This window comes from Corapipo altera, unplaced genomic scaffold (genome assembly GCF_003945725.1).
Source record: "Corapipo altera isolate COAL_440 unplaced genomic scaffold, ASM394572v1 180, whole genome shotgun sequence".
NCBI classification, from domain to species: domain Eukaryota; kingdom Metazoa; phylum Chordata; class Aves; order Passeriformes; family Pipridae; genus Corapipo; species Corapipo altera.
The window spans coordinates 7,045,890-7,067,733 of NW_020884915.1; the positions used below are offsets into that span (position 1 = coordinate 7,045,890).

Genomic DNA, 21,844 nt, shown 5'->3' on the forward strand with positions numbered 1-21,844 from the left:
CGCTCGGCGGGGCGGGGCGCAGCGCTGCGGGGCAGCCGCCGGGCCGCGGCGGCGGTGGCTGCGGCGGGGCACGATGAACAGCTCCGACGAGGAGAAGCAGCTGGAGCGCCTCGCCAGCCTCAAGGACCAAGGTAGGGGTGGGCGGCGCCGCCGCCTCCGGCGCTGGAAGAGCGCGGCTCCCCCCGCGGGGCTCAGGCTCGGCCGGCGGGAGCGCGGCCGCCGCGGGGCGAGGGGAACGGGGCGCGGCGGGGCGGGCGCGGCCTGGGCGTCCCACAGCCCCCCTTCCCCGGCCTCTTTCTCTGCTCAGGCAGAGGGACACAGTAACAGCCGCAGTAAAATTAATCGGGGCGGTGGGAGGTGTCGGCTCTTCCCCGTGTGAGCGCCTGCCCCGGTGCCCGCAGGTGGAGATGGGTCGGGCTCGATGATCGCGGAGGTCCTTTCCAGCCTCGCTGATGCCGTGGTGGTGTGAGCGCGGCGTCGCGGGGTCGATGGCGGGAGGCCGAGGCGCTGCAGCACATGGCAGCCGGGGCAGTGTGCTCCGTGTGCGGGTCACACGGCCAGCACCGGGGGCTGCTCCCCAGGGAGCCCCATCCCCGCCTCGCCATCCCTCTGGGGAGCCGAGCCTCGCGTGGAGGGCCGCGCTGTGCCTCACCTGGCATCGTGTCCCACCTCCCGCTCAGCGCTGCAGGACCCGATCCCAGCCCAGCCCGTCCAAACCCTGCCATCCCGCTGCCCATCGGTGAGCACGCTTCCCGCTGATAGCTCCGGGCTCGCCGTGGTGCGCCCTCAGTTTGGGTGGAGTGTGGCTGCGGTGGGAATGGAGGGCAGTGCCTGTCCCGGGCTGGTTCGGTGCCGCGCCTGAGTCAGTTTCTGTTTTGGAAATTGATTTGCTGTAGAACAGTCCGGTGCCTCCGCGTGGTGCACGGGCAGTTTCAGGAGTGCGTGCTCTGATTCGGAAACTAACACACTGTCATCTTTAATCCTCTGGAAGAAGGGGCATGGAAAAGAGCTTGGATGCTTATGGAGCACCCCATTTTGTAACTCCGTTGGTCAGTCTATCCCTCAACCAGGTTGATCCAGCAAAGTATTTGCCTTAGTTAATCATGTAGGCAATGTTTGAAGATCCAGCTTTACCAGCCGTTTAAATTCTGGGCGTCTGCTTGTGAGTGTGCATCAAGTGCCTGGTGCCTCCTGTCTCTCAGAAGCCGTAGGTCTGAAGTAGCCACACTGTAATCCTCTGCTGGTAATTCCCACAACTGGGTTCTCCTGGTCTCCTATGAGCCTGGGAGGAGCTATTTGGAAAAGACCTGTTGGACAAAGTTACGTAAAACAGTGAAATTATGGCAGTGTGATCAGCACCCATTTTTCCACCATTCATTCTGACTGTAAATGTGCTTGACCACCTTTGCTGCATAGCAGAAGCTTTTCCTAACCAAATTTCATCTGAATGTTAATGGTCTGTTTATGACCTGCTCTGGCACTTACTTTTTTGGTTGTTGTACACTCAGGATTGGAAATCCATGATGACCAGCTGCACAGGTTAGATTCTGCCTTGGAAGGGTTCAGTGGGTGTAAAATGATAATCTTATAGCCGTGTGTTTTGATACTTTGGGACCAAAAAATAAGGCTAAAAATCTGTGGGTTTTTGCTGACAGACTGCTTCCCTCCAGTACTGTTGCCTCCAGAGGAGTTGTCTGTGCCAAGAGGATAGTTGTTAAAATGTCAATAATCAGTTGCAAAAAAGATATGTTTGGGTTAATCTTTAAAGAAAACCAAGCCTCTTGAAATTATTTAGAGTGGGGCTTTAGTTCTGCTGTATGAAAGTCTTCTGCTCCAGTAGGCTGGGTATCCTTTAATCTCTAATGAAATTTTACAGGACTACAGGAATTAGTCCAAGGGAAAGTTACTGTAACTTGAGGACTGGCTGTCTAAGATCCACTTGAGCTGTTGAAATAGCAACTGTACTTGGCAAACCCAGTCCTATAAGGCGCTGTTCTTGGTGGTTGTTGCTGTTCATCCCTAAACATAGGAATTATGGTATATTGTTGTGAGGCTGGCATAGGCTTTAGTGATTGTATTGCTGATGAGAAAGTTGCTTTAGATGGGTGAAAAGTTAGCCCGTGGAAAAAAATTTGAAATACTCCTCTATATCCTGTTTTGCATCTAAAACTATACAAAAAATATGGTAGCACACATAGTTAAATTAATTGTTAAATTGTGTTAACTGACAAGTCTGAGGAGCCCAAAGTAAAAAATCTAAGCAATAAAAGGTAATGAGATGCATAGAATTATTCTAACAGTAATGAACTAAATATTGTTACTATAGGTAAGTAAATTTGCTTAGTCTTTATATGTTGTAAGTTTGAATAGATAATGTCCTCTCCATTCTTACTGATAACAAAACAAGACTATTCTAGGTACTGCCCACTTGCCTCAGGTAAGTTTAGAGTGGTCTGTTAAACAGATGCAGCATGAAAAGAGGAGGTGAGAAAGTTTCTTTATTTTCCTCTTTATTGCTTCCGGATGTAGATAACGGTATTATTTTGGAAATAGATATGGTTGGTTGAAGGATCTGCTGTCGCTGAATATTTGGGGTAATGAGTACTTACTCGTCTTATCTTTATTGCATTTAGAGTGGTGTATGGTTTCAGATTACTGTAGCATTATGGTCTGTAGTCAGATTTCTGAAAAACACAAATTGATTTGGAGAGGTTTCAGAGAACATTCATTCAGTAGCCCTTGCTTGGTTTCTCTCTCAGGATGTGTTTTTCTAGTCTTGAGAAACCTGCCTGACACCAGGAAAATGAACTGTCTGAGAAGTGATGCAGCAGGTGGAGGGGAAGCAAAGAGCAGTGGTGGCTGGCTGCTGTCACAGCCCCACTGCTGCTCATGCTCTTCCTAATCAAGGGCCGTGGATTGAACCCGAGGCGGTGTTTTGTAGCCGCCCGCTCCGTTCTCAGTGGCAGCTGTGAGGATGTCTGGGGCTTGGGCGAGTTCACTTGGCTGTTTGGCAGAGCTCTGAATGGCAACAAGGACACTGAAGCTCTGTGTGCAAGATATGCTTATCTCCCACCCATGATGAATTTTCCAAGTCCTGTGTGTTAGACTCAGATACCTGATACTGATCATTCTTCAGCTTCCTCCATTACCAAGTTTAAGGTGAGCACCACAAAGGAACATGATCTCTGTGTTGATATTTAGGACTTAAAAGTGTTGCTTGAGTTTTAATCCTCAAATAGTTTTCTGAGATGGCTTGGTTTAATAAAGCAGATCCACTATAAATATTACTATTGCCTAACTCGAAGTGGTAATTCCAGTGGTGCACACTTCTGTTCAACCGGCCCTTATAATTATAAAAACGAAACAAAACCAAAACCAAATCAACTGGGCAAAATCTTGTGTTATTAGTGATTGTTTGTAGAACCTGTGGAGTTGTAGCAAACTTGACTAACAGCTGAATCATAACAGTAGTTGATTACCTGCCTGAAAGATTGCCTTGTTTCTCTTTGGTTTTATTGGCACTGTAGGTACTTTGCTCTTAAAGACAGAGTTACCTTCTGACGTAGTTGCTTTTCTGTTCAGTTGAAAACAGCAGTCAGCAACCAAAATACCTGGAGTTATAAACTAGGTAAAATTGAACTTCAGCAATGCCACTGTCACAGTCACATTTCTGGTCATTTTGCTACATTACAGTGGTTAACAACTATTGATAACTACGTATATACTGAACAAGTTTATATTGCCTGGATTTTTTTAATAAGTCTGAAAGGTCTAGTCTTGCTCTGTGTTTACTGGTTGGATTTGATGAAGTGTGATGATTTCCAGTCTCTAGTCCCTCGTCCCAAGCATTGTGACTCACATTGACAAGCATGTGTTGTTTGGTTGGTTGGTTGGTTTTTTTGTGGGTTTTTTTTGTTTTAATTAAGATCTATTTGATCTTAAAACTTTTTTTAGAATGTCAGAACCTTTGAATAAGCTCATATCATATATCTTCTAAGGAACAGAGCAGACTGACAATCTGACAGCAATATCTCAGAGTAGTGCTATTTAGGAATATGCTATTGACAAGCTCTTAATGTGATTTGGTAAATTTATTTTTCTTTATGGCAGGTGGGTAATTTTTATGGCCAGAGGAATTTCCTAGGACACCTTGTTGGCTGCTGTGTTCCCCTCTGTAGTCATCTGCTCTGCAGATTTTTTCCAGTGTACGTGTGTGTATATGTTCACACACAGCAGCCATCCTTCCCCAGCAGAGCCCATCCTGCTGGAGTGTTTTCTTCGTATATTACTCTGGAATGTTTTTCCTGCTTCAGTTTCTTGTGTTGAACCATGTCTGGTTTTCAGAAACTCAAAAAGGCAAATCTTTTGGTGTGAACTTAGGTGGTTGGGCTTTATCAGGCAGTGGTGTGTTTGGTTCTCCTGCCCAGTTTCCAGGAAGCTGTAAGACTGCAGGTTGCAAATTTGGGGTCTCATTAAAAAAATTTATTTGTACACTCTTTCCCAGATTTGAGTAAAACCAAAGCATATGGGAACATAGATGCAGGGTCTGACTGACAGGAATTGTACTTAACACTTACCTTTAAGTGTATTTACACAGGTGATTTTTATTTGTTTGTTTTTAAGGGCCGTTTGGTAGTTGAGCTGTATAGTTTCAGCTGATGATTTGTGAGCAAAAGCTTGGTTTGTCCATGTAAGCTTTAGGCCTAATAATAGGTTTATATACTCTGAGTCAGGATTTGGAGTCACTGTAAAGTAAGGAGTATAACACCATCACATAGATTCACCTTTACAGAAGGAGGAGTTAAAAATGCTGCCCAGGCATCAATTTGAAGTAGTTTGCACGTGACTGGTGCTGTACCACATCCTGTTGAAATTGAGATCGTCTGGGCAAAAGGGATCTTTGAGCCTAAAATGGGGAACAAGAGAAAAATTCATCCCTTTTGGCTTTTGTTTATCCTCTTGACAGCACTTCACAGGTCTTGTGCATACTGTGCTTCTAGGTTGACCTGTTTGAGAGACATTTGGCCTCATTCTTCCTGCTCCAAGTACACTGGGAGGAGGAATGTGGTGGCAGCAATTCTATTAAAGCTTCTGGTTCTGACAGGGGTAATTATGTTTCTAATGATACATCCGAAAAGCCAGGTGTTAGTTTACTTCTACCAACAAAAAATGGCTTAATTAGAATAGATTGTTTCATCTGGAGCAGAGGACTTTTTGCACTGTAAGCTCTTTCTCCTGCCTCTACCAGTACATGCATGCCTGGTCCATAGTCTAGATGTATAAGCAGTGGAATGACACTTGCTTCCTTTGACAGCTCTACTTACTTTTTGATTAAATAAGTAGGTTTGAAATGCTGAAGTGGCATTACTTATTGAATTGGCATGGAAGGGCTCTCAGTCTACTCAAAGGCCACCCTGATTTGCAACATAAATGCTAAGGTATATGCATGTAGCATTTTTAAAGTTTGTGGTGTTGGGTTTTTTTCCCTTTAATTTCTGTTTTTTAATATACAGCTTTGGAAAAGGGGTTGATTATTTTTTCAATAAAAAGAGTAGGAAGAGTCTCACCACCTCGCTCTGTGCAAATGGAGGAGTCTTTTCTGTTGTTCACTGTGAATTATAGTCATTACATATTTTACCCTTATGACCTTGTTTTACTAATAAGTGCTTTTTAGCCATAGCAAGTGTCTAATACAGAAAACATCTAATTTAGGTAATACTTGTCTTTTGGTAGCAAATCCCGGTTCAGGAGACACAGATTCACAAATAAAAATCAAAAGACTAAGTTATATTTAAAGGAGCTTCTGCGTACAAAGTTGCCTACTTAATTTAGTGGAGATAAAGTGCATTGATACTGTTCACAGGACAGTCCCCTCTGGCCAGCTGAGCTGTGGAGTGAGAAGTTGGTGAATGTGTGCTTGTTGTTGTGAAGGAACATGCTGTGTTCTCTCGTGTTGGCTGTTTTGGGGTTTTATTGTTTTACCGTAAGAAAGAGCAGGGATGGCTGGGAATATGTTTGGGGTGGGTTAAGAGCTGTAGCCCATAATATTTGGTTATTTTCTCCTTTTCCCAGCTTTCTTCTCTCCTTAGTCTTGAAGTTGCAGTGTTGCCCTCATACTCTGTAAAGATAGCCTGAAGCAGAAAAATGCAATTTGTGTCCTGATAAATTGTATATATCATACTGCTGTATATCAGGAATTATTCTACTAGGGATAAAGTTAGTGTCAGACAGCAACAGTATCCCAAGAGATCTCTCATACGTATTTGTTACAGTTATTCAGGATTCACTGGGGACTAATGAGTTCAACATGGGCATTTTACTACCAGTATATGCTACAATATTGTTTCTTTAAGAAAATGATATACAGTTCTGGAATTTTAGTAGCACCTTTAGTGAACTGTCTTCACTTATTTGTTTCATTCACCACAAATGTGAAGAGATTTCTTTATTCCAGGATAAATTATATAAAGCATAATCTGAATGAGTCAGGATGACGTGTAAGAAGTTTTCAGTTGCTCAGGTGAAGAAGCTGTCACGTATATTGTGTCAGTGCCTTCATGGGTTAAGGAGAAGGAGTTCTATCTCTTGGAGAAAGTTTAGGGAAGTCCTTGTACAACAGGATTTGTTGCTTGTCAATCTATAAAGAGTGGTAATGATATCTCCTAATCTACCAAAGAGGGGTTTTAAGGCTAAATAATCTGTATGGCATTTGGAACATGTGAGCTGTTGCCTTGTACTCCTCCAGTTACTGACTGTTCTGGTCAGTTCTAGAGCAAAGAGATCATTGTTTCCTTTATGCCCTTTGGTGCTTCAGTGAAGGTTATGTATGTAGGCCTTTTTTTAGATGGCCTCAAAACTTCATTGTACATTAAACACTTGAAAAACTTCGTATCAGAACTTCCCAATAATTCCCCCCAATGTTTAAAAAATAAAATCCACCAACTTTCAACTTCTGCCTTTGCAGAGAATCTGATCCACAGCAGATGGGGTTGCCATCCAGGATGAACAACCTGATTTTAAGATATCAGATCCTTACTATGCATTAGCTGTATTCAAGGAAGAACTAAAGTTTTGCAGTGACAGTGAGGGGGTGGGCACAGTAAAAAGGCACAGAAGAAAGGGTGTGAGTGCAGCGTGAAGTGGCTGCAGAGTTTCTGTTTGCATTCCACGACAAACCTGCTGTGGATCCGCAGTGAAAGAGGGAAGGGCTGCCCTGAACAGGCAGTTTAATTCCCAGTCTCACCCAGGTGAGCCCTTACTGGGGATTTTTGGACTGTTGTGTAAGTATTCTTGTTTTTGGTAGCTTGTTCTTGTATCCATGCCTTAAGGGCTCGTGATTCAGAGTCCTCTGTTCAGGGAGCATATGAAGAGAGCTGTTAAAGGCGGGGCGAATCTATATTTTTCAACCATTTATAAAGTATCGAGTAGCAAGTATGAGTTTGCCTTAAAGGTGGGCAAACAGTAGCAGTTTTCAAGTATGAAGAAGCTTGAATTGTATCTGTTGATAACAGTTTTCATTCCTTTTTTTTGCATCTGGATGCTAGAAATCTCTTCCCTTGCTTTCCTCCGGGGAACAGGGAAATGGTTTGAAAGTGGAACAGTGATCAGGAGGCTTAGCTTTGTGTTCCTGAGTAGGAAACATGTTTATTGCACTGTAGGTGCTCTGTCTTGGAGCAACTGCAGCAGCATGGTTTCTTGCCTGTTCATCTGCCTGTTGTGTTTTTTCTTCTGCTTCTTGAGTACGGGAGGCAGGCAGGAAATTGGGTAGATAAGAAGTGGGGGCAAGTAAAGGGATGGGTAGGAGACCTTGGTTTTACTGGTGCAGGGATGCAGGGCACAATTTTAAGAAACCTGATTTTATTTGTTCGACTCTTTAGATTTCCCTTTTTACTTGGATGAGCAGGAGTGAGGATTTTTTCCATCTCTTTGATTTAACAGTTTTCTTGTGAGTTTGCATGTAGACTTCACTTTAAGCTTTTTTATTTAACTTTTTTTTCTTGGAGAGCCTAGAAATTTTTCTACATGGGTCGATCACAACAGAGCTGAGATTCTGGCTAAGAGATTTCTGTCATTCCTGTATTCTCTTTCTAGCTAATACAGTCAGCAGGGTCTTGTCATGACCCCATTGCTGGCCAGGGCACACAGGGAGCAGAGTCCTGTTTTGAGTTGCTAGCCAGAAGCTAATTCTGCTGCCTGTATCCCAAACTTCATCTCTAAAATGATGTGATCTTGAAGAAGACAGAAATTAGGCTAATTTGAGGGTTTTGCCTCTGAGGCACTTGTGTGCTGCTGCATGCTGAAGGCAGGCAGAACAGTGATGCCAGACCTCACCTTCAGGAGTGAGTTGAATTAATTTTATTTCAGCAGATTTTGAAATGCTGGGGAGGGGAGAGAAGACTGTCACAGCAGTGTAAAGTGTAACTTTGTAAGAGCTTCTTGTTTGAAGAAGTTTAACTGTCTAAAGCTAGAAAGAGGTAGTAGGTTTTCAGGTGGCTGATCTAGCAGTCTACGTGTTCATGTCTTCAGATGTAGGGTAAGACATGTCAAGAGGAAACTCTAACATCTCTGATATTAGCAGCTGAAAACTATCTATTCATACCCTTTATCCAGTTTAAATTAGCTTGAAATCCTGTATGCTAGTATAGCTTCTGCTAGGTACAGGGCAAAATTTGAGGAGTTGCCGAGGGACTGGAATAAGATCTGTAGTGATGTCAACAGTCCCTTCATTCCACTCTTGCAGTATGTCTTGAAGACTGACCAGTGTTCCTTTCTAGAAAGGCTTGTTTCTCTAAGTTTGGAGGTGTATTCAGCTTCTTTCTGGTGCCAATAAAATTTCTGTGGTCTCGAAGGCTGAACAGCCCACGTGGCACACACTGAAAGAAGAATGGAATTGGGAAGTTGTGGCAATTATGGCACATCCCTGAGGCAGTAAAATAAAAGGTTTAGGAGGGGCACACAAAAATATGCAGTAAACTGAAAGTTTAATTGGTAGCTGATAGATTGTTTCTGCACATTATTTACTGGTTTGAAACAATGGCCTCCCAGAATCCTGGAGGTTGATCCCTTTCCTGCTGATCCTGCAGCTGAGCTCTTGTGTGATCTTGGGCAAATCGTACAGTCTTTTCTTGTCTCCATGGGGAGTTTAAAGACAAAAAGTACCTTTCATAGGACTCTTGTTGGAAGAAAATGTTAATAAACAAATAAATACAGAAAGGTGCTCAGCTACTCTGGAGGTACCTATGTATGGCATTAACTGTGTTTTCTGGCATTGATCTGTAACCTGAGCCAGTGTGGGATTAAAATGGTGACTGCAAACCAGTATATTCACCTTGTGTTTTTGAATTCAGTCAATGAGATTGTTTAACTCTACATTGATCAAAAATTGATTGTTTTGGGAGCTACCATCTTTTTCAGATGCTTTCTAATTGCTTCAATTCTAGAAGGATATCCAGTTCATAGGCCATTAATAGGCTGTTAGTGAAGTTTATGACCCATGTTATTTAAGAAGTCTGTGTAAGCACACAGAAGAGTTTTCAATTTAATGAAAAGGAGAGCTAATTTGGGAAGAGGTGCTGCTATATTAACTCTCTTTTTTTTTTTTTCTTGTGTAGCTATTGGTGAATATGAAGAGCTTAGAGCAGAAAATAAGAAAACGAAAGAAGAGGTTTGTATATATAACAATTATTAATTTAATAGTAAAATGCTAAATATCAGAATACCTCGTTGACTATGGCAGGTTGTTGTCTACTTTTTTGAGTTCACTGATACTTAGTAGTAATAAGCATACAACTTCCCTTACCCAGCCCTTCTGAAGATTCAGAATGTAGGAATATGATTTGTAAAGGTATTTAAAATCTTTCCCTTCCCATTCCTCCTTCAAATCTCACCCAGTTTTTAATAGGAGAGCAGGATGTCTTAACTTGCAGGAGGGTACTGCAGCATAAAATGAATTCTCAGGATATCACACATCTTTCTGTGACATCTGTGTGCCTGTCCAACTTGAAAAGAAGCTTTGATTGTATGGCCTGAACTTCATACATTAGTGCAAGCTTCATTTTTTTATGTTCAGAGATACTGGAGTAAGAAATAATGCCTGCTTCCTAGATTGCTCATTGTAGTTACACTGAACTGTTTTTCTAATACTAAAATTAAGCACATTTGGTAAGGTGTCTCTTTGGTGAGGGATCTCATTTGACATACCTGCTTCCTGAGAGGAAGCCACTGGGAGCAGAGGACTCTGGGAGAGACGTGATGACAGTGCTGCATTGCAAAAATCCATGTCAGTGTGCAAAAGGTTTTTTTGCAGATAACCTTCCAAAAGGAACTGTGGTCACTGAGAGCCTCTTATCAGGAGGAGTGCAGAGGACTAAGTCAGTGCTACACTGTATTGTAAACAAAATTCTCCTTTCTCCAGTATTAGTGAGCTGAAGATAGAAGACACCTGTTAGTTTTCAAATCCCTGTTAGCTGCCAAGGCATGTAGCTTTAATTTTGCTTTTTCTGAAGTAATTTTGGAAGGGTCATTTTTAGTCCAGTTATAAATGGTGCAATTCGAGGCTGTGTTGAGAAGACCTTGTCCTTAACTACTTTCTCATTACTAAAGAAAACTTGAAACCTGCCTTCAGTTATGATGGAGCAGTGATTTCATGTATTTCCACTGAGGTCAGCATGCTGTGCCTCACTCCCTCCTACCCACTGACCTCCTTGTCTTCTTCACTGGGCTTCTTGCTGTGTTCCAGTAGACTGCTGTTCTACACCAGTCTCAGATAGCCCAGGAAATCTGTCCTCTATTTTCACTATTCAGAAGAAGTGCTCAGAAGAAAAGGAGAATGAATCTGAGGTAGACCAAGATTCCATCTAGCCCAGGATCCTGTCTCTGACAGCAGTGGAGAGGGAGGCATGTGAGAGCACGTTTAGCACCTCAGCAGATTTCTCTTCTAGTCTCCAAACCACTTGCAGCCTGGAGCCTTCCTCAGCTGCCTGTGATTTCCGTGTCCTACCTCCACTGCTCTCTTCCTTCAGTTTGTCCCGTGCTGGTGGTTGGCTTTCATCCTGTGTGAGGAGGGTCACACCAGCACTGTCCCACTGCATGGAATACCAGCTCCCCAGCTTTGCCCTGAACCCGGGCCATGCTAACCTTGGTGTTCTTTCACCAAAGCTTTGTTTACCTTGGGGACCAAAATTGAGATGGAATGAGGTGTTCTGGGGTTGTTTTTTCCATTCTGCTCAACTGTTTTCCTTGCTCCTCTCTCTCCCATGACTTCTTTCCTACAGCTCCATTTCTCACCACTCCTGCATGTTTCATCTGGAGGCTGGTATGAAGTTTTTCGGAACAGTTGCATAACAACTGAAAATCCTCCAACCCTGAGCACATGTTTAACTAATTTGCTCAACTGGTAATCTAATCCCTATGTGCTCAGGCCTGCAGGATTTTCAGTTGTTGGGCAAGTGTTCTCCGTACAAGGACCTCCATCTCTCAGATTGCCATGCCTGTGTAAGCACTCCTGGTTAATTGTTTAAGTGCTTGGACTCAAGTAGTTAAATGTGAGGCCCTAAGTACATTTCTTCCCCCGAAAAGAATCTACTGATAACAGAGTTTTAGGTTATGTTTGCTTACAGTGCCAATGCTGGAAGAAACTATTCCTCGTGTTATTGCAGGGCAGGGTAATCCTGAAAGCTCATTAGCATCTCTAACTTTGTATCTTCATTTATGCTTTGCACCATCAAACCTGCTGCTGGAAGAAGTGTAGCACAGACTGTCTCTGCCTGTGGGTCTGGGAAGTTTTGGGTGACTTCTGTTCCAGTTTCTGCCTCTGTCTTCCAGTGTGAATGTAAGCAACTGGCTCCCTTTGTATCAGGAGAAAGAGAAGAGAAATTAATTTTTTTTAGAAGGTGACTTGCAGACTCTTTGTGGAAAGGACCACACAGGAGTTAGATAGCTGTCTGTGTGTATGTGCTTTGGACAAAGTTGGTGGGAGATTTTTCTAAGTCACTGCTGCAGTCGTATGGCTTTGAGAGATGAGCTGTGTGTGCAGAAATTAGCCTAGTTCCTGTTAGTCACATGGAACTTCGTGGATAATGGGCAGCTAACTTAAGATAAAATTTTAATTTTTGAAGATCTATGCTCTTTGTATCATATTTTTTCTTAAGATTAGAAAGTAAATTGACTTTTATGTAGGTTACTTTGTTCAAAGCACTACTGCTTTAAAAGGATGCTAATAGACATGAAAATTCAGGAGCAGAATGCAAGATCTTTGATCCATGTGTCTCTTCCTCATTGCCTTGAGAAACTGCCAACGTGAGGACCACTAGTGAGGTCTCTGACAATATTGCCACAGACATTTTTTTCATTAACATTTTTAAGTACTTTCAGAAACTGAAGCAAAAATGATATTGGCAGATTATGTCTCTTAGGTCACCTTTTTTGTTGATGTCGCTGACTGAACACACATACCAGTCCCCCAAAAATAGATAACTAACGTTCAGTTGCACACAAATATGGGTAACTTAATATGCAGTTCTGACATATTCAGTCAGATCATGAATAAATATTTGACTACTTGCTAATCAGACAGAAATGACTCTGAACGCTGGTTTTGACAGTGTTTTGTCAGGCTGCCAATAGGGGAAAAAAAAGCAAGACAGCTATCCAAAACAGTAGGTGTAATACTGTATCTCTGATACATCATTCATGATGTTTGCTCTGTTAAAGCACATGTATAGAGTGGATTATATGTTTTATCACCAAATGGGAATGGGAAAGGGATTCTGCCTTGATGACATGCTCATTGTTTCTGTAAGTAGAGTATAGCAAATGTCATTGGATACTTGTGAGCACTGTACCAAACTCATAATTTTAGAACAAGCATTAAATCTGCATAAATTTCACAATCTGTGTAAACGGGAAAGAATTGTGTCTTGTGTTGCTTAGCAATGGCTTAATTGACTATATGACTACTACGTGAACTTCTTGCATCCCAATATCTGGACTGAACAATCTCCTTCTTGTTTTTGCCCTTTGAAGGCCTTTTACTGGAGTCAGTAGGAGCTTATGTGCAAAATAGTTGGCAAAAAAGAAGCCTGTTAGTAAAGAATAGACAAGAAACCCAGGCCTCCCTGGAATTAGTGGCAAAGAATCATAAGGCTGGTGGGAGTGGGTGTGTGGCTTCCAGCTGGTAGAGTGCATCAGCTTCCCATCCTCACACTCCAGTATCAGGTTGCTGGGATGATGTGGTGCTATCCTGGTGTTGTTCTCACCCCCAGTACAGGCTGAGGTAATGTTAGTTACTGTCTACATAGGCAGTATCTGGTTTGAACACTGATCTTTGACATGTCCATGGTTTACTTGTAATCAGTCAGCATGTCAGTTCTCTGTGCTAGAAAGTAAGGTGCTGCCTGTTGGCTTTGGTGCCTTGAAGGCAAAAATCTGAAATGGAGCAGGATCGACAGATCCTCTGAACTTGTGCCTGCAAAGATGAACAATTGTATGGAGTTATTCACAGAATGAATGGCTATTGGATTTGTTTTTAAAAATACAGCTGCAACATCCCTTAATTGCTAAGAGATTATTGTTGAAATAATTGTTGAAATTCAGGACTATTTCCGGTTTCCTTTGAGTTTTTTCAAGTGGGATAATGGTAGTATAAATATTAGATTAAAAATATACTAAATAATATTGAACAAATGTTTGTTTTCCTTTGCAGAGAAGCTGGAACTCTTAACAAAATGAAGTTAAAAAAAGGAAATTGACAAACAATCCAGGAGTTACAGAATTCTTTATTTTTATTTGAGAGTACTCTTGAGTATGGAGCTATCCCTTAACACTGACAAGGGAAACTTCTCTTCAGCAGTTACATGTGCTTGAATATGAAAAGTGAACAGCAGATTTTATAGTAATGTTATGCTATTTGCCTTTTATTATTTAGGATTACTTATACTTTTATCAATTAACAATTGTACTGTATATGCCTCAGATTTCTTTTTTGAGAAACGGAGTTGGTGTGAACTTTGAAGGTGTCTGTGCAGCTTTTTGTATACAGCTCACACTTCTAAATTTTGATATTTTTAAACTTGTTTGTTTTAAAGTAAGGTCAACTTATTTTAAAGGGTGACAATAATTTTATTATGAAACCTAATTTACAGGCTTTTTTTTTTTTGCATAACCTTCTAGTCTGCCTTTAACTACTTGTACTCTTTCAATCTTAACTTCTTCTAATTATTAGGAGATAAACTAGGGTTTGTTTTTTTGTTTTTGTTTTTTTTGTAAGGACCTGTAACAGCTCTGCTTGCACGGCTCTGATTTTAAGACAGAAGGCAAAGTGCTTTCCACTGATCATTTCAGCAAGGGCAGCAATCTCCCGCTCTCCTTTTCTTCCTCCTCTTTCATTCCAAAGCACGGTAGCAGCAAAAGGAAAATACTGAGAAAGCTGCAAGTGGGAGCAGGAATTGCTCTGCAGAGACACAAACCTAGAGACCCTGATTGTGCAGAGAAATGTCACAGTTATGAGAACAGTCAGCTTGCCGTGGTCCAAATGGAGCTCTCTCTGCAAATAGCACTTGAGGTGAAGTGGAATAGGTCATTTAACTTCCCCTTTCACTGCACAGGGAAAGCTGTTGCTGGAGAATTTTAAAAGGAGTTTTTCCTGTCGTTGGGATAGGGAGTATACTATGTCCTCTACGTCAAGATTTCTGGCAGTAGAAAAGTCTCATTGACTTCCATAGGCAACAGATCAGATCCTTAAAATGCTAATCTTCCTGGTTTCTAAACTGAGCATTAAAGGCATTTGCTCCCTTAATGTGCAGTGGGTTGAAAGCTTGCAGCATGCAGAAAAATCCGTGGGTGAAGTATGCCAGTGTGGCCACGGTGTTTTTTCTGTAAAATACAAAGAGGTAGCGGCTCACACCGATCCCCCTCTTGCAGCAGAATTGTGCTCTGCAGGAACAGTCAGAAATACTATCCATGTCTTTCACTGCCTTCCGTTCTTAGACTTCACTTCTCCAGTAAGGTGACACAAATTTTTGCTGAGGAAACTGAGAGGGAGGGCAGTGAGCAGCAGGAGTCATGCACAGATTTCCCTTCCTCACCTCTCCTGTGTAGGATTCTCTGAACAGCTTCTTTGTTAACAGGGCCACATGAAACGGTGAGTCCTCGTCCAGCACCACTCACTTGGCACGTCCTGCTCCTTCTGCAGCTCTGCCTTGTCTTACAGATCTTACAGCAGCTGGTGACTGACCTGTCCCCCCTACTCAGCCCCTGTCCTTTGCCTCATCCCCCCAGTGCCACGAGAAGAGAGATTGCTTGCTGGGTGCAGCCGCTTTTCCTCCCCAGGTAACCATCAGCTCCGTGGAGGCTGCCCCCACGGTGACACCAGTGTTATCCTCGCCTTGCCCAAGAGCAGATCCTTCTCTGGGCCTTGGCCGGGGTCCTCCGGAGCCAATAGAAGGGTTCTCTTGAATTTGGCTGCCTTTGAATTGGGCTCTCCCCCCTCTTGTTACTTAACAGCAAGCTCCTTTTCCTGCAAACTCAAAGTGGCTCCTCATGTGGAAAAACTGAAAATCGAGCAAAATCATTTCAGGGTTTTGTTTTTTTCTTCCCAGTTCTGTTCCAGTAGCCAGTATCCTTGTAATTGGAGTTGCGCTGTAAGGAGCTCAGTCACACAGATCTCTTCCATAAGTTAACTCCTGGTGGTACGTGTATTTATTGCTGTGAACATGCACAGCTGCGTGTGAGGAAGGATGTCTGGTACGCCGTGTGTGTCAGACACGTTGTGTGCCAGTCATACTTCTCCTTGGGTCATGTGTTTTTCACACTGTGGTTAATCACTGACTGTCCCTCTCGTGAAGTTTACTCATTTCTTTGAGTTCTTTCATTTACTTATCAAAGGGGTTTTCTTAGAGTAGTCTATTTAACATCTTTTTTATTCTTTCTCTTTGAAGAAACCTTTCCGTCATAAGATCACTGATTGCAGCCCTGTGCAGTGTTAACATTAACCCCAAAATTAATAAAATTGAGGTGGTTGGAAATCCTTAAAGCATAAAAATTAGTGTCTTCTCTTCTACAAGGCTGAAACTTTGCTTGTAATGTTATGAAAATAAACAGCATGTCCCTGTATATTGGCTTTGAGGTTTTCCTTGCACACGGTAGGTAATGTAGGCCTCTTTTCAGAGTCTATCTGTATTAAAGAAACTAGACTTAAAGCATGCAAGGAGCTTTTACTGTTGGTGTAATGTGGATGACTGTTTATATCAATTTTGGATAATGTGTCTCTCCTAAAATATCTTTGGAGTAGCTCTGGATTGGAAGCTAAAATCAAGTACAACTTGCCAGTTTGGTTAGGAATTTTTTATGCATAATATCCATTGATCTTAAATGAAGAGAAATGGTGCTTAGATAGGCTTCTGAGGCAGGCAATTGATCTTTGTTGATTTTGCATGTTGTGACTGACTGCTAATTAAATAACTGGGATCAGTGTTTTATTTCAATTTTCTCTTTCTCCTGCAGTGTGACAAAATCAAGCAAGAACGAGATGAGGCTGTCAAAAAACTGGAGGAGTTTCAGAAAAGTAAGCTGATGATGTTAGTGGGATTTTCTCGATGTAGACAGTTAGGAACAGGCTTTCTCTACAGGGGTGTTAATGCTGAGATTCAAGTCCACTTGGCTGTTTCTCCTTCAAGACTGTGTTTTAAGGAGCTATTTCAGTGAGACTTTGGCCACTGTCAGACTAACTACTGTTACAGCATTTGTACTGTAACACAGTCATCTCAAGGTGCAAAGTGGTGAAAATACAGAGGTACAGGTATGTCTCTATTTCACCTGGATCCTGCAAGTGACTTCTGGAATGTTATGTGCTTGGAGTGAATGGAATTTGATACTATTGCTGAAATTAATAATAATAATAATAATAATAATAATAATAATAATAATAATGGCTTTTTTTCCACGAAGGAGTAAAAGTACATTAAGCACAGACACACCAGTAGAGGTTTTTAGGAGGAACTACTCTCTCCTGATAATTTTTAGAGCAAGTTATATCTTGTCTGGGCTGCGAGAATGTCAATACTCAGTTTTACACTTTTATGGTAATGGTTCTATTGAAACCGTATGGTGTCTGGAGGCAACAAAGCACATCTAATGGGAGTGGAAGTATCCTGGTGGAATAGCTCCTTAGAAGAGACAATTACAATAGGATTGTGGTCTGTTATGTCTGGTTTGTGCCAGTACGGTGAACTGCACGATGAAGCATCAGAAATGTGGATGAAGTTAATGCAGGAGAAGGCAATCACATGGTCTGTACTTTTGTGTGACTGTGTTAATAGAGGAATTTGCTCACTTCTGTTTTATAATGGTTCATATGATACAATTATGGAACATAATCTAAAATCAACAGGAATTATCCACTACCTTAAATGATCTTAGATAATTGTTCTGTGAAGCAAGAATGTTCTCTAAGAAGTATAATTTCTCTGGAAAAAAACTGCTGTCTGTTTTGTTTTTGTTATGATATGAGGAATACTGGAGTGTGGCAGAAAATGTCAAGTACTTAAGACTTCAAATTTGAAGTAATATTTGATGATGTAAGATTTTATAGGTTTCTTTTATCTTCCTTTCAAATTTTTAAAGGACATACCTTGTAAACATAGTGATAAAATGCCAGGAATATTAGGATTTTAAAGCAATAATAGAGCCCATTATTTAAACGACAATATAAAAGGCAATTATATTGATGAAGAGCTACATTGGCTTTGTGTCTGTGAATAAACTTGGCCTGTACTCAGCTTCTATTTGTTCTCCTGGCATAAACACATATTGTGTGTGATTCCAGTTTAATGGGGCCCCGTTTGTATGCCAAGCAGCTGCATTTTAGGCCCTATTGCGTGATTTCATAGCTCTCTCAAAATTGGTTCTATTGAGCACAAGAGATAGAAGGTGGTGGTGGGGGGGAAAGCTTCAACACACAATCATTTCTTTTCAATTGGAGCCAGCAAGGTTGATGACAACATGACCATTGTGTTATAATGATAAGACCACTAAGGATCTGTACCTCTCATCAAGGCTTTCACACAACAGCAGATACAATTTAATTCACTGCTCTGTCAGCAGTGCTGATACCATTATGCCGTCTGTCTCCACAGTTATAATCACTGTCCTCCGAGAAATGCAGTTGAAATGATCTTGAGCAGTCAAAGAAACTCTCAATTAAGGCTGCCACTTCCAATGTGTCAGATTGTGTCTTATGCACTTGGTACAATTTTCACTTCCAATCCTGTTTATTTACAATGTCTACCAGTAATTACGCTTAACATGTCATTTAGTGAGGGTGCCCCTGCCAAGGAGATTGTTGGGTGCTGCAGTACCATTGAGTGGGAGTTTCTCGCAGTCAATGCCATCAGCGGCTTTTAGTCCCTGATGGGATGCAGTAGTAATGTTGATAATGCAAGTATCGTGCTCATCAAGTCATAATTAGATGCCACTCAAATGTGCCACTTGTAATAACAGTGTTGATTCATGTTTTCTCAGTGACTGCAACTACTAATTAGTTAAGTGGTTTTTGGTTGGCCTGCATTTGCTGCAGATTATTATTACCCCTGAAAAAAACTGTCAAGGTTAGAGATGTTTCAGGCCACTTAGTGCTGCTTTATGAATATTAATATTGACATAATAAGAACTTTAGACAGACTTAGGAAATAATATATTTTTTGTATTTAATTTGGAAAGACTTTTTCCCCTGAGTTAATCATAATTGCAGGTTAATTAAGTTTAAATGAACCAAGAGTAATCCCTAGTTCTGCCATGTGAGCCCAGTCCTTTTTTCCTAACTTTAGCCTTGCTTGAGGCCATTAGATTCCTGTCTGTGAAATGGGAGCAACTCTCTATCTCCACTGTGTCTCATCCAGCCCAAAGCATCTCATTGCTCCAAGTTCTTAGAGCTAGGCAGAAAAAAATCAGAAGACATGTGAACATGTACTATCTGAAACTTTTCCTCTCTCAAATTAAATGTAGCAGCTGGTATGACACACTTGGAGCAGATAAATTCTCCAGAGTCAGGAAAAATGGAAATAAAAAGAAAGAAATATGGCTGCTCTGCTGTTAGAAGACTTCATGTGAATGTAGTTTTTGGACCAAGATTTCTTATACTCTGCCCTGCGGTTTTTTTGTTGTTTTTTTTTTTTTTTTTTTTTTTGTCTGCTCATATTTTGTAAAACCTGTTTCTTTCATGCAGCTACTCAGCAAACCAATGTGTTGCTGTTTTGCTATGGTACTGATGAAACTTTAATAATGAAAACTTTAGCTGACACTAGTATAAAGCTGCGTAAATAACACTTCTTAATGGCCTGCTTTTTTCTATCCTGAAGTTCTGTTTTGTTGTCATTAAGATGACCTCTGTCTTATCAAAGAGGACTTAAATATCCCTCTTCAGTATTTAGGCAAAACTCTGGGAAAAGGGCAAGGGGGATTTTCTGCCCAGTGGTATAAAATCACTATGTTTTAAAGCTTATCTTGATGAAAATAAAAGGACGTACCAGTAAAGTGCTCTGTATTCACATTGTATTCTTCCAGCCTTGTTCCTGCTCCAAAGTATTGTTCAGCTGCAAATATTCCTTTCTGTGCATTGAAATCCTGGCACTGGGCTGAGAAGGAGTCTGTACCATTTAATGACTTCAAGAATTAGGGTCCAGGCTGTTGGTGTGATGGATGAGGGTGGAGGAGCCAAGGGGGAATTGCATCAGTTAGAAAGGTGCTAACCTGAGAAATGGAAAACTGTTCCTGGGTTTTCTGCTTTGCTCTCCTGTGCAGCTCTAAGCTTGTCCCTTACAAAAAGGCTTTCAACACTTGTAAAGTACCTTTGTAGTGCTGGAAGTTGAGTGGAGTTGCAAGCCAAAGCATATTTGTACTTTTAAATTTCCTCTAACTCACGTTGGTATCCTGTGTTAGAAAATAAGATTTATTCTATAACCTTTTGGTCACTCTAAGAATATTGCCTGTCTTTGACAGACTGAAATGTACCCACTGTTGTAATGGGGATTCCATTAGTGCAGATGTCTCCCTTGCTTCTCCAGCTGTGACATCAAATGTGGTAGCAGAGCCATGTGTTTCAGACACAGTCAGACAGCTGGGTCTTGGCCCTGGCCTCAGGGACAACTGTGTGTGGGGTGTGGTGGAATCTGTGTCCTGGACAGTGAAGGTAGGTGCTGAAACCATGGTGCTTATTTTAGGGCATGCTTAAGCAGAGAGAGACTTAAATAAGAAACAGTTCAGACATTACAGCCATATAGTAACTTGGGTTGTTCAGCTGTGGTTGTAAAAAGTCAGGCAGTGCCAGCAGTGTTGAGTTTCCCTCAGGACTGCATCCATCCTGCTGCTGCAGGGAGCTCTGAACGGGACGGAGTAGAATGAGGTGAAGCAACTGTGCTGTGGCAGTGATTTGACTTCACTGGAGCACATGCTGTAGGAGATGCTGTGAATACGGAGGCTTCAGTCACTTAACTCCTTTCTCCATTTCTTAGTAAACCTGCTTCAGGCCTGGGCTAAATGTCCATCTCGCAGCTCTTCATGTGCAGCGTGTTTGGCAAGTGTGATGGTATTTAAAATACCATACAGACATGAACACTGGAAAGTAAAAAGAATCTTTGTAACACTCCTGAGTTAACCTGGCAGTTTAAAAATATTGAGGTTCCAATCTTCTGAAAATGGTGTCCATACCAAATTTTCAAGAGGATTCTGATGGCAATCCTAAGGGACAGTCCTAAAGGTCTCACTCTGATTCCTCAAATGTTAGTGAAAAAATTATGATGAATGAGAATGGTCAGGGAGGCTCCTGCTGGCCTTCTGCTTCCAGAAGGGTATGCTCAGTTCTGCAGTTGCCCCTCTAATGCTACAGACACGACTTGAGAGAGTTGCTTAAAGAAACCAAACAAATATTCAGTGTTCAAGACTATTCCCGTCTGTGGAGATTATCTAGGTATATGTACTGCCCTGTATTTGAAATGCTTACATTGAAAGTTAGCAGGAAATGATGTACTGTTTCTGATCATGGGAAGCATGTGTCAAACGCAGGAAAATACTGACTAATTTTTGAACTCTTCCCTTAGTTTCTCACATGGTTATTGAGGAAGTAAATTGTATTCAGAACCATCTTGAAATTGAGAAGACGTGCCGTGAAAGTGCTGAGGCTTTGGCTTCTAAGGTGAGATCGTGGTTATGCTGTTATATCTGATCTATTTATTTATTTTAAACTTGAGATTGTGTGCACGTCCCTTATAAGTTTTTTTTTTTTTAATAATCTTGTGGATCTTTGAAGGCAAAAAACTAAAAGCTGCATGCAAGATGAAAAATACAATTCCTGCCTTTAAAGAAAAAAAATACCCATTCTAATTTAGTTTCTATTTTCATTGACAACATCCTGATACCTAGTTTTCATATGCTTTTAGGTTAAATGGAAAATAAGTTTTGGAACTCTCCTGTGTGAAATATAAAACAATAATGAGCTTTTCAGTATCTAAATCAAATGGAAAAAGTCAACCACTGCATTACATTTCAGGTGATTGTTTATGAAAGCAAAGCGAGGGCAGGGGAAAGGTGACCTCCACTGCTCTGTTGATTGCGTCTAGTCTGATGAATTTAGCAAGTGTGTAATTTTCTATATTCCATCTCATCAGAAGTGCATTATTATTAAAGAATGTTTTTATCTCTCTTATATATTTTTGGTTGTGTAAAATGCATCTGAGCCACTTCATCAGAAAATGGATTACAGCAATTTTAAACCAAATTTCATTAGCAATGCTGACTGCCTTTTTTTTTTCTTCCCCCCTCCTCCCCCCTTCCCTGCCCAAAGTACATCCTTAGA

General features: G+C 41.4%; 1 protein-coding gene across 3 annotated transcripts in view; it reads left to right on the forward strand.

The window, feature by feature from the left end:
* Positions 1-6: 6 nt before the first annotated feature.
* Positions 7-21,844, forward strand: part of SHTN1 (shootin 1) — a 61,064-nt gene continuing 39,226 nt past the window's right edge. For 2 of the 3 annotated variants that reach the window (XM_027655173.1, XM_027655174.1), the window contains exons 1-4: positions 7-131; positions 9,612-9,664; positions 16,501-16,561; positions 21,090-21,184. In XM_027655173.1, the coding sequence (XP_027510974.1) occupies positions 74-131; positions 9,612-9,664; positions 16,501-16,561; positions 21,090-21,184 (267 nt within the window). In that variant the 5' untranslated portion in view covers positions 7-73. Of the gene's footprint in view, positions 132-9,611; positions 9,665-15,667; positions 15,687-16,500; positions 16,562-21,089; positions 21,185-21,844 lie in introns of those variants that run through there. The other variant, XM_027655175.1, reaches the window with a different exon arrangement.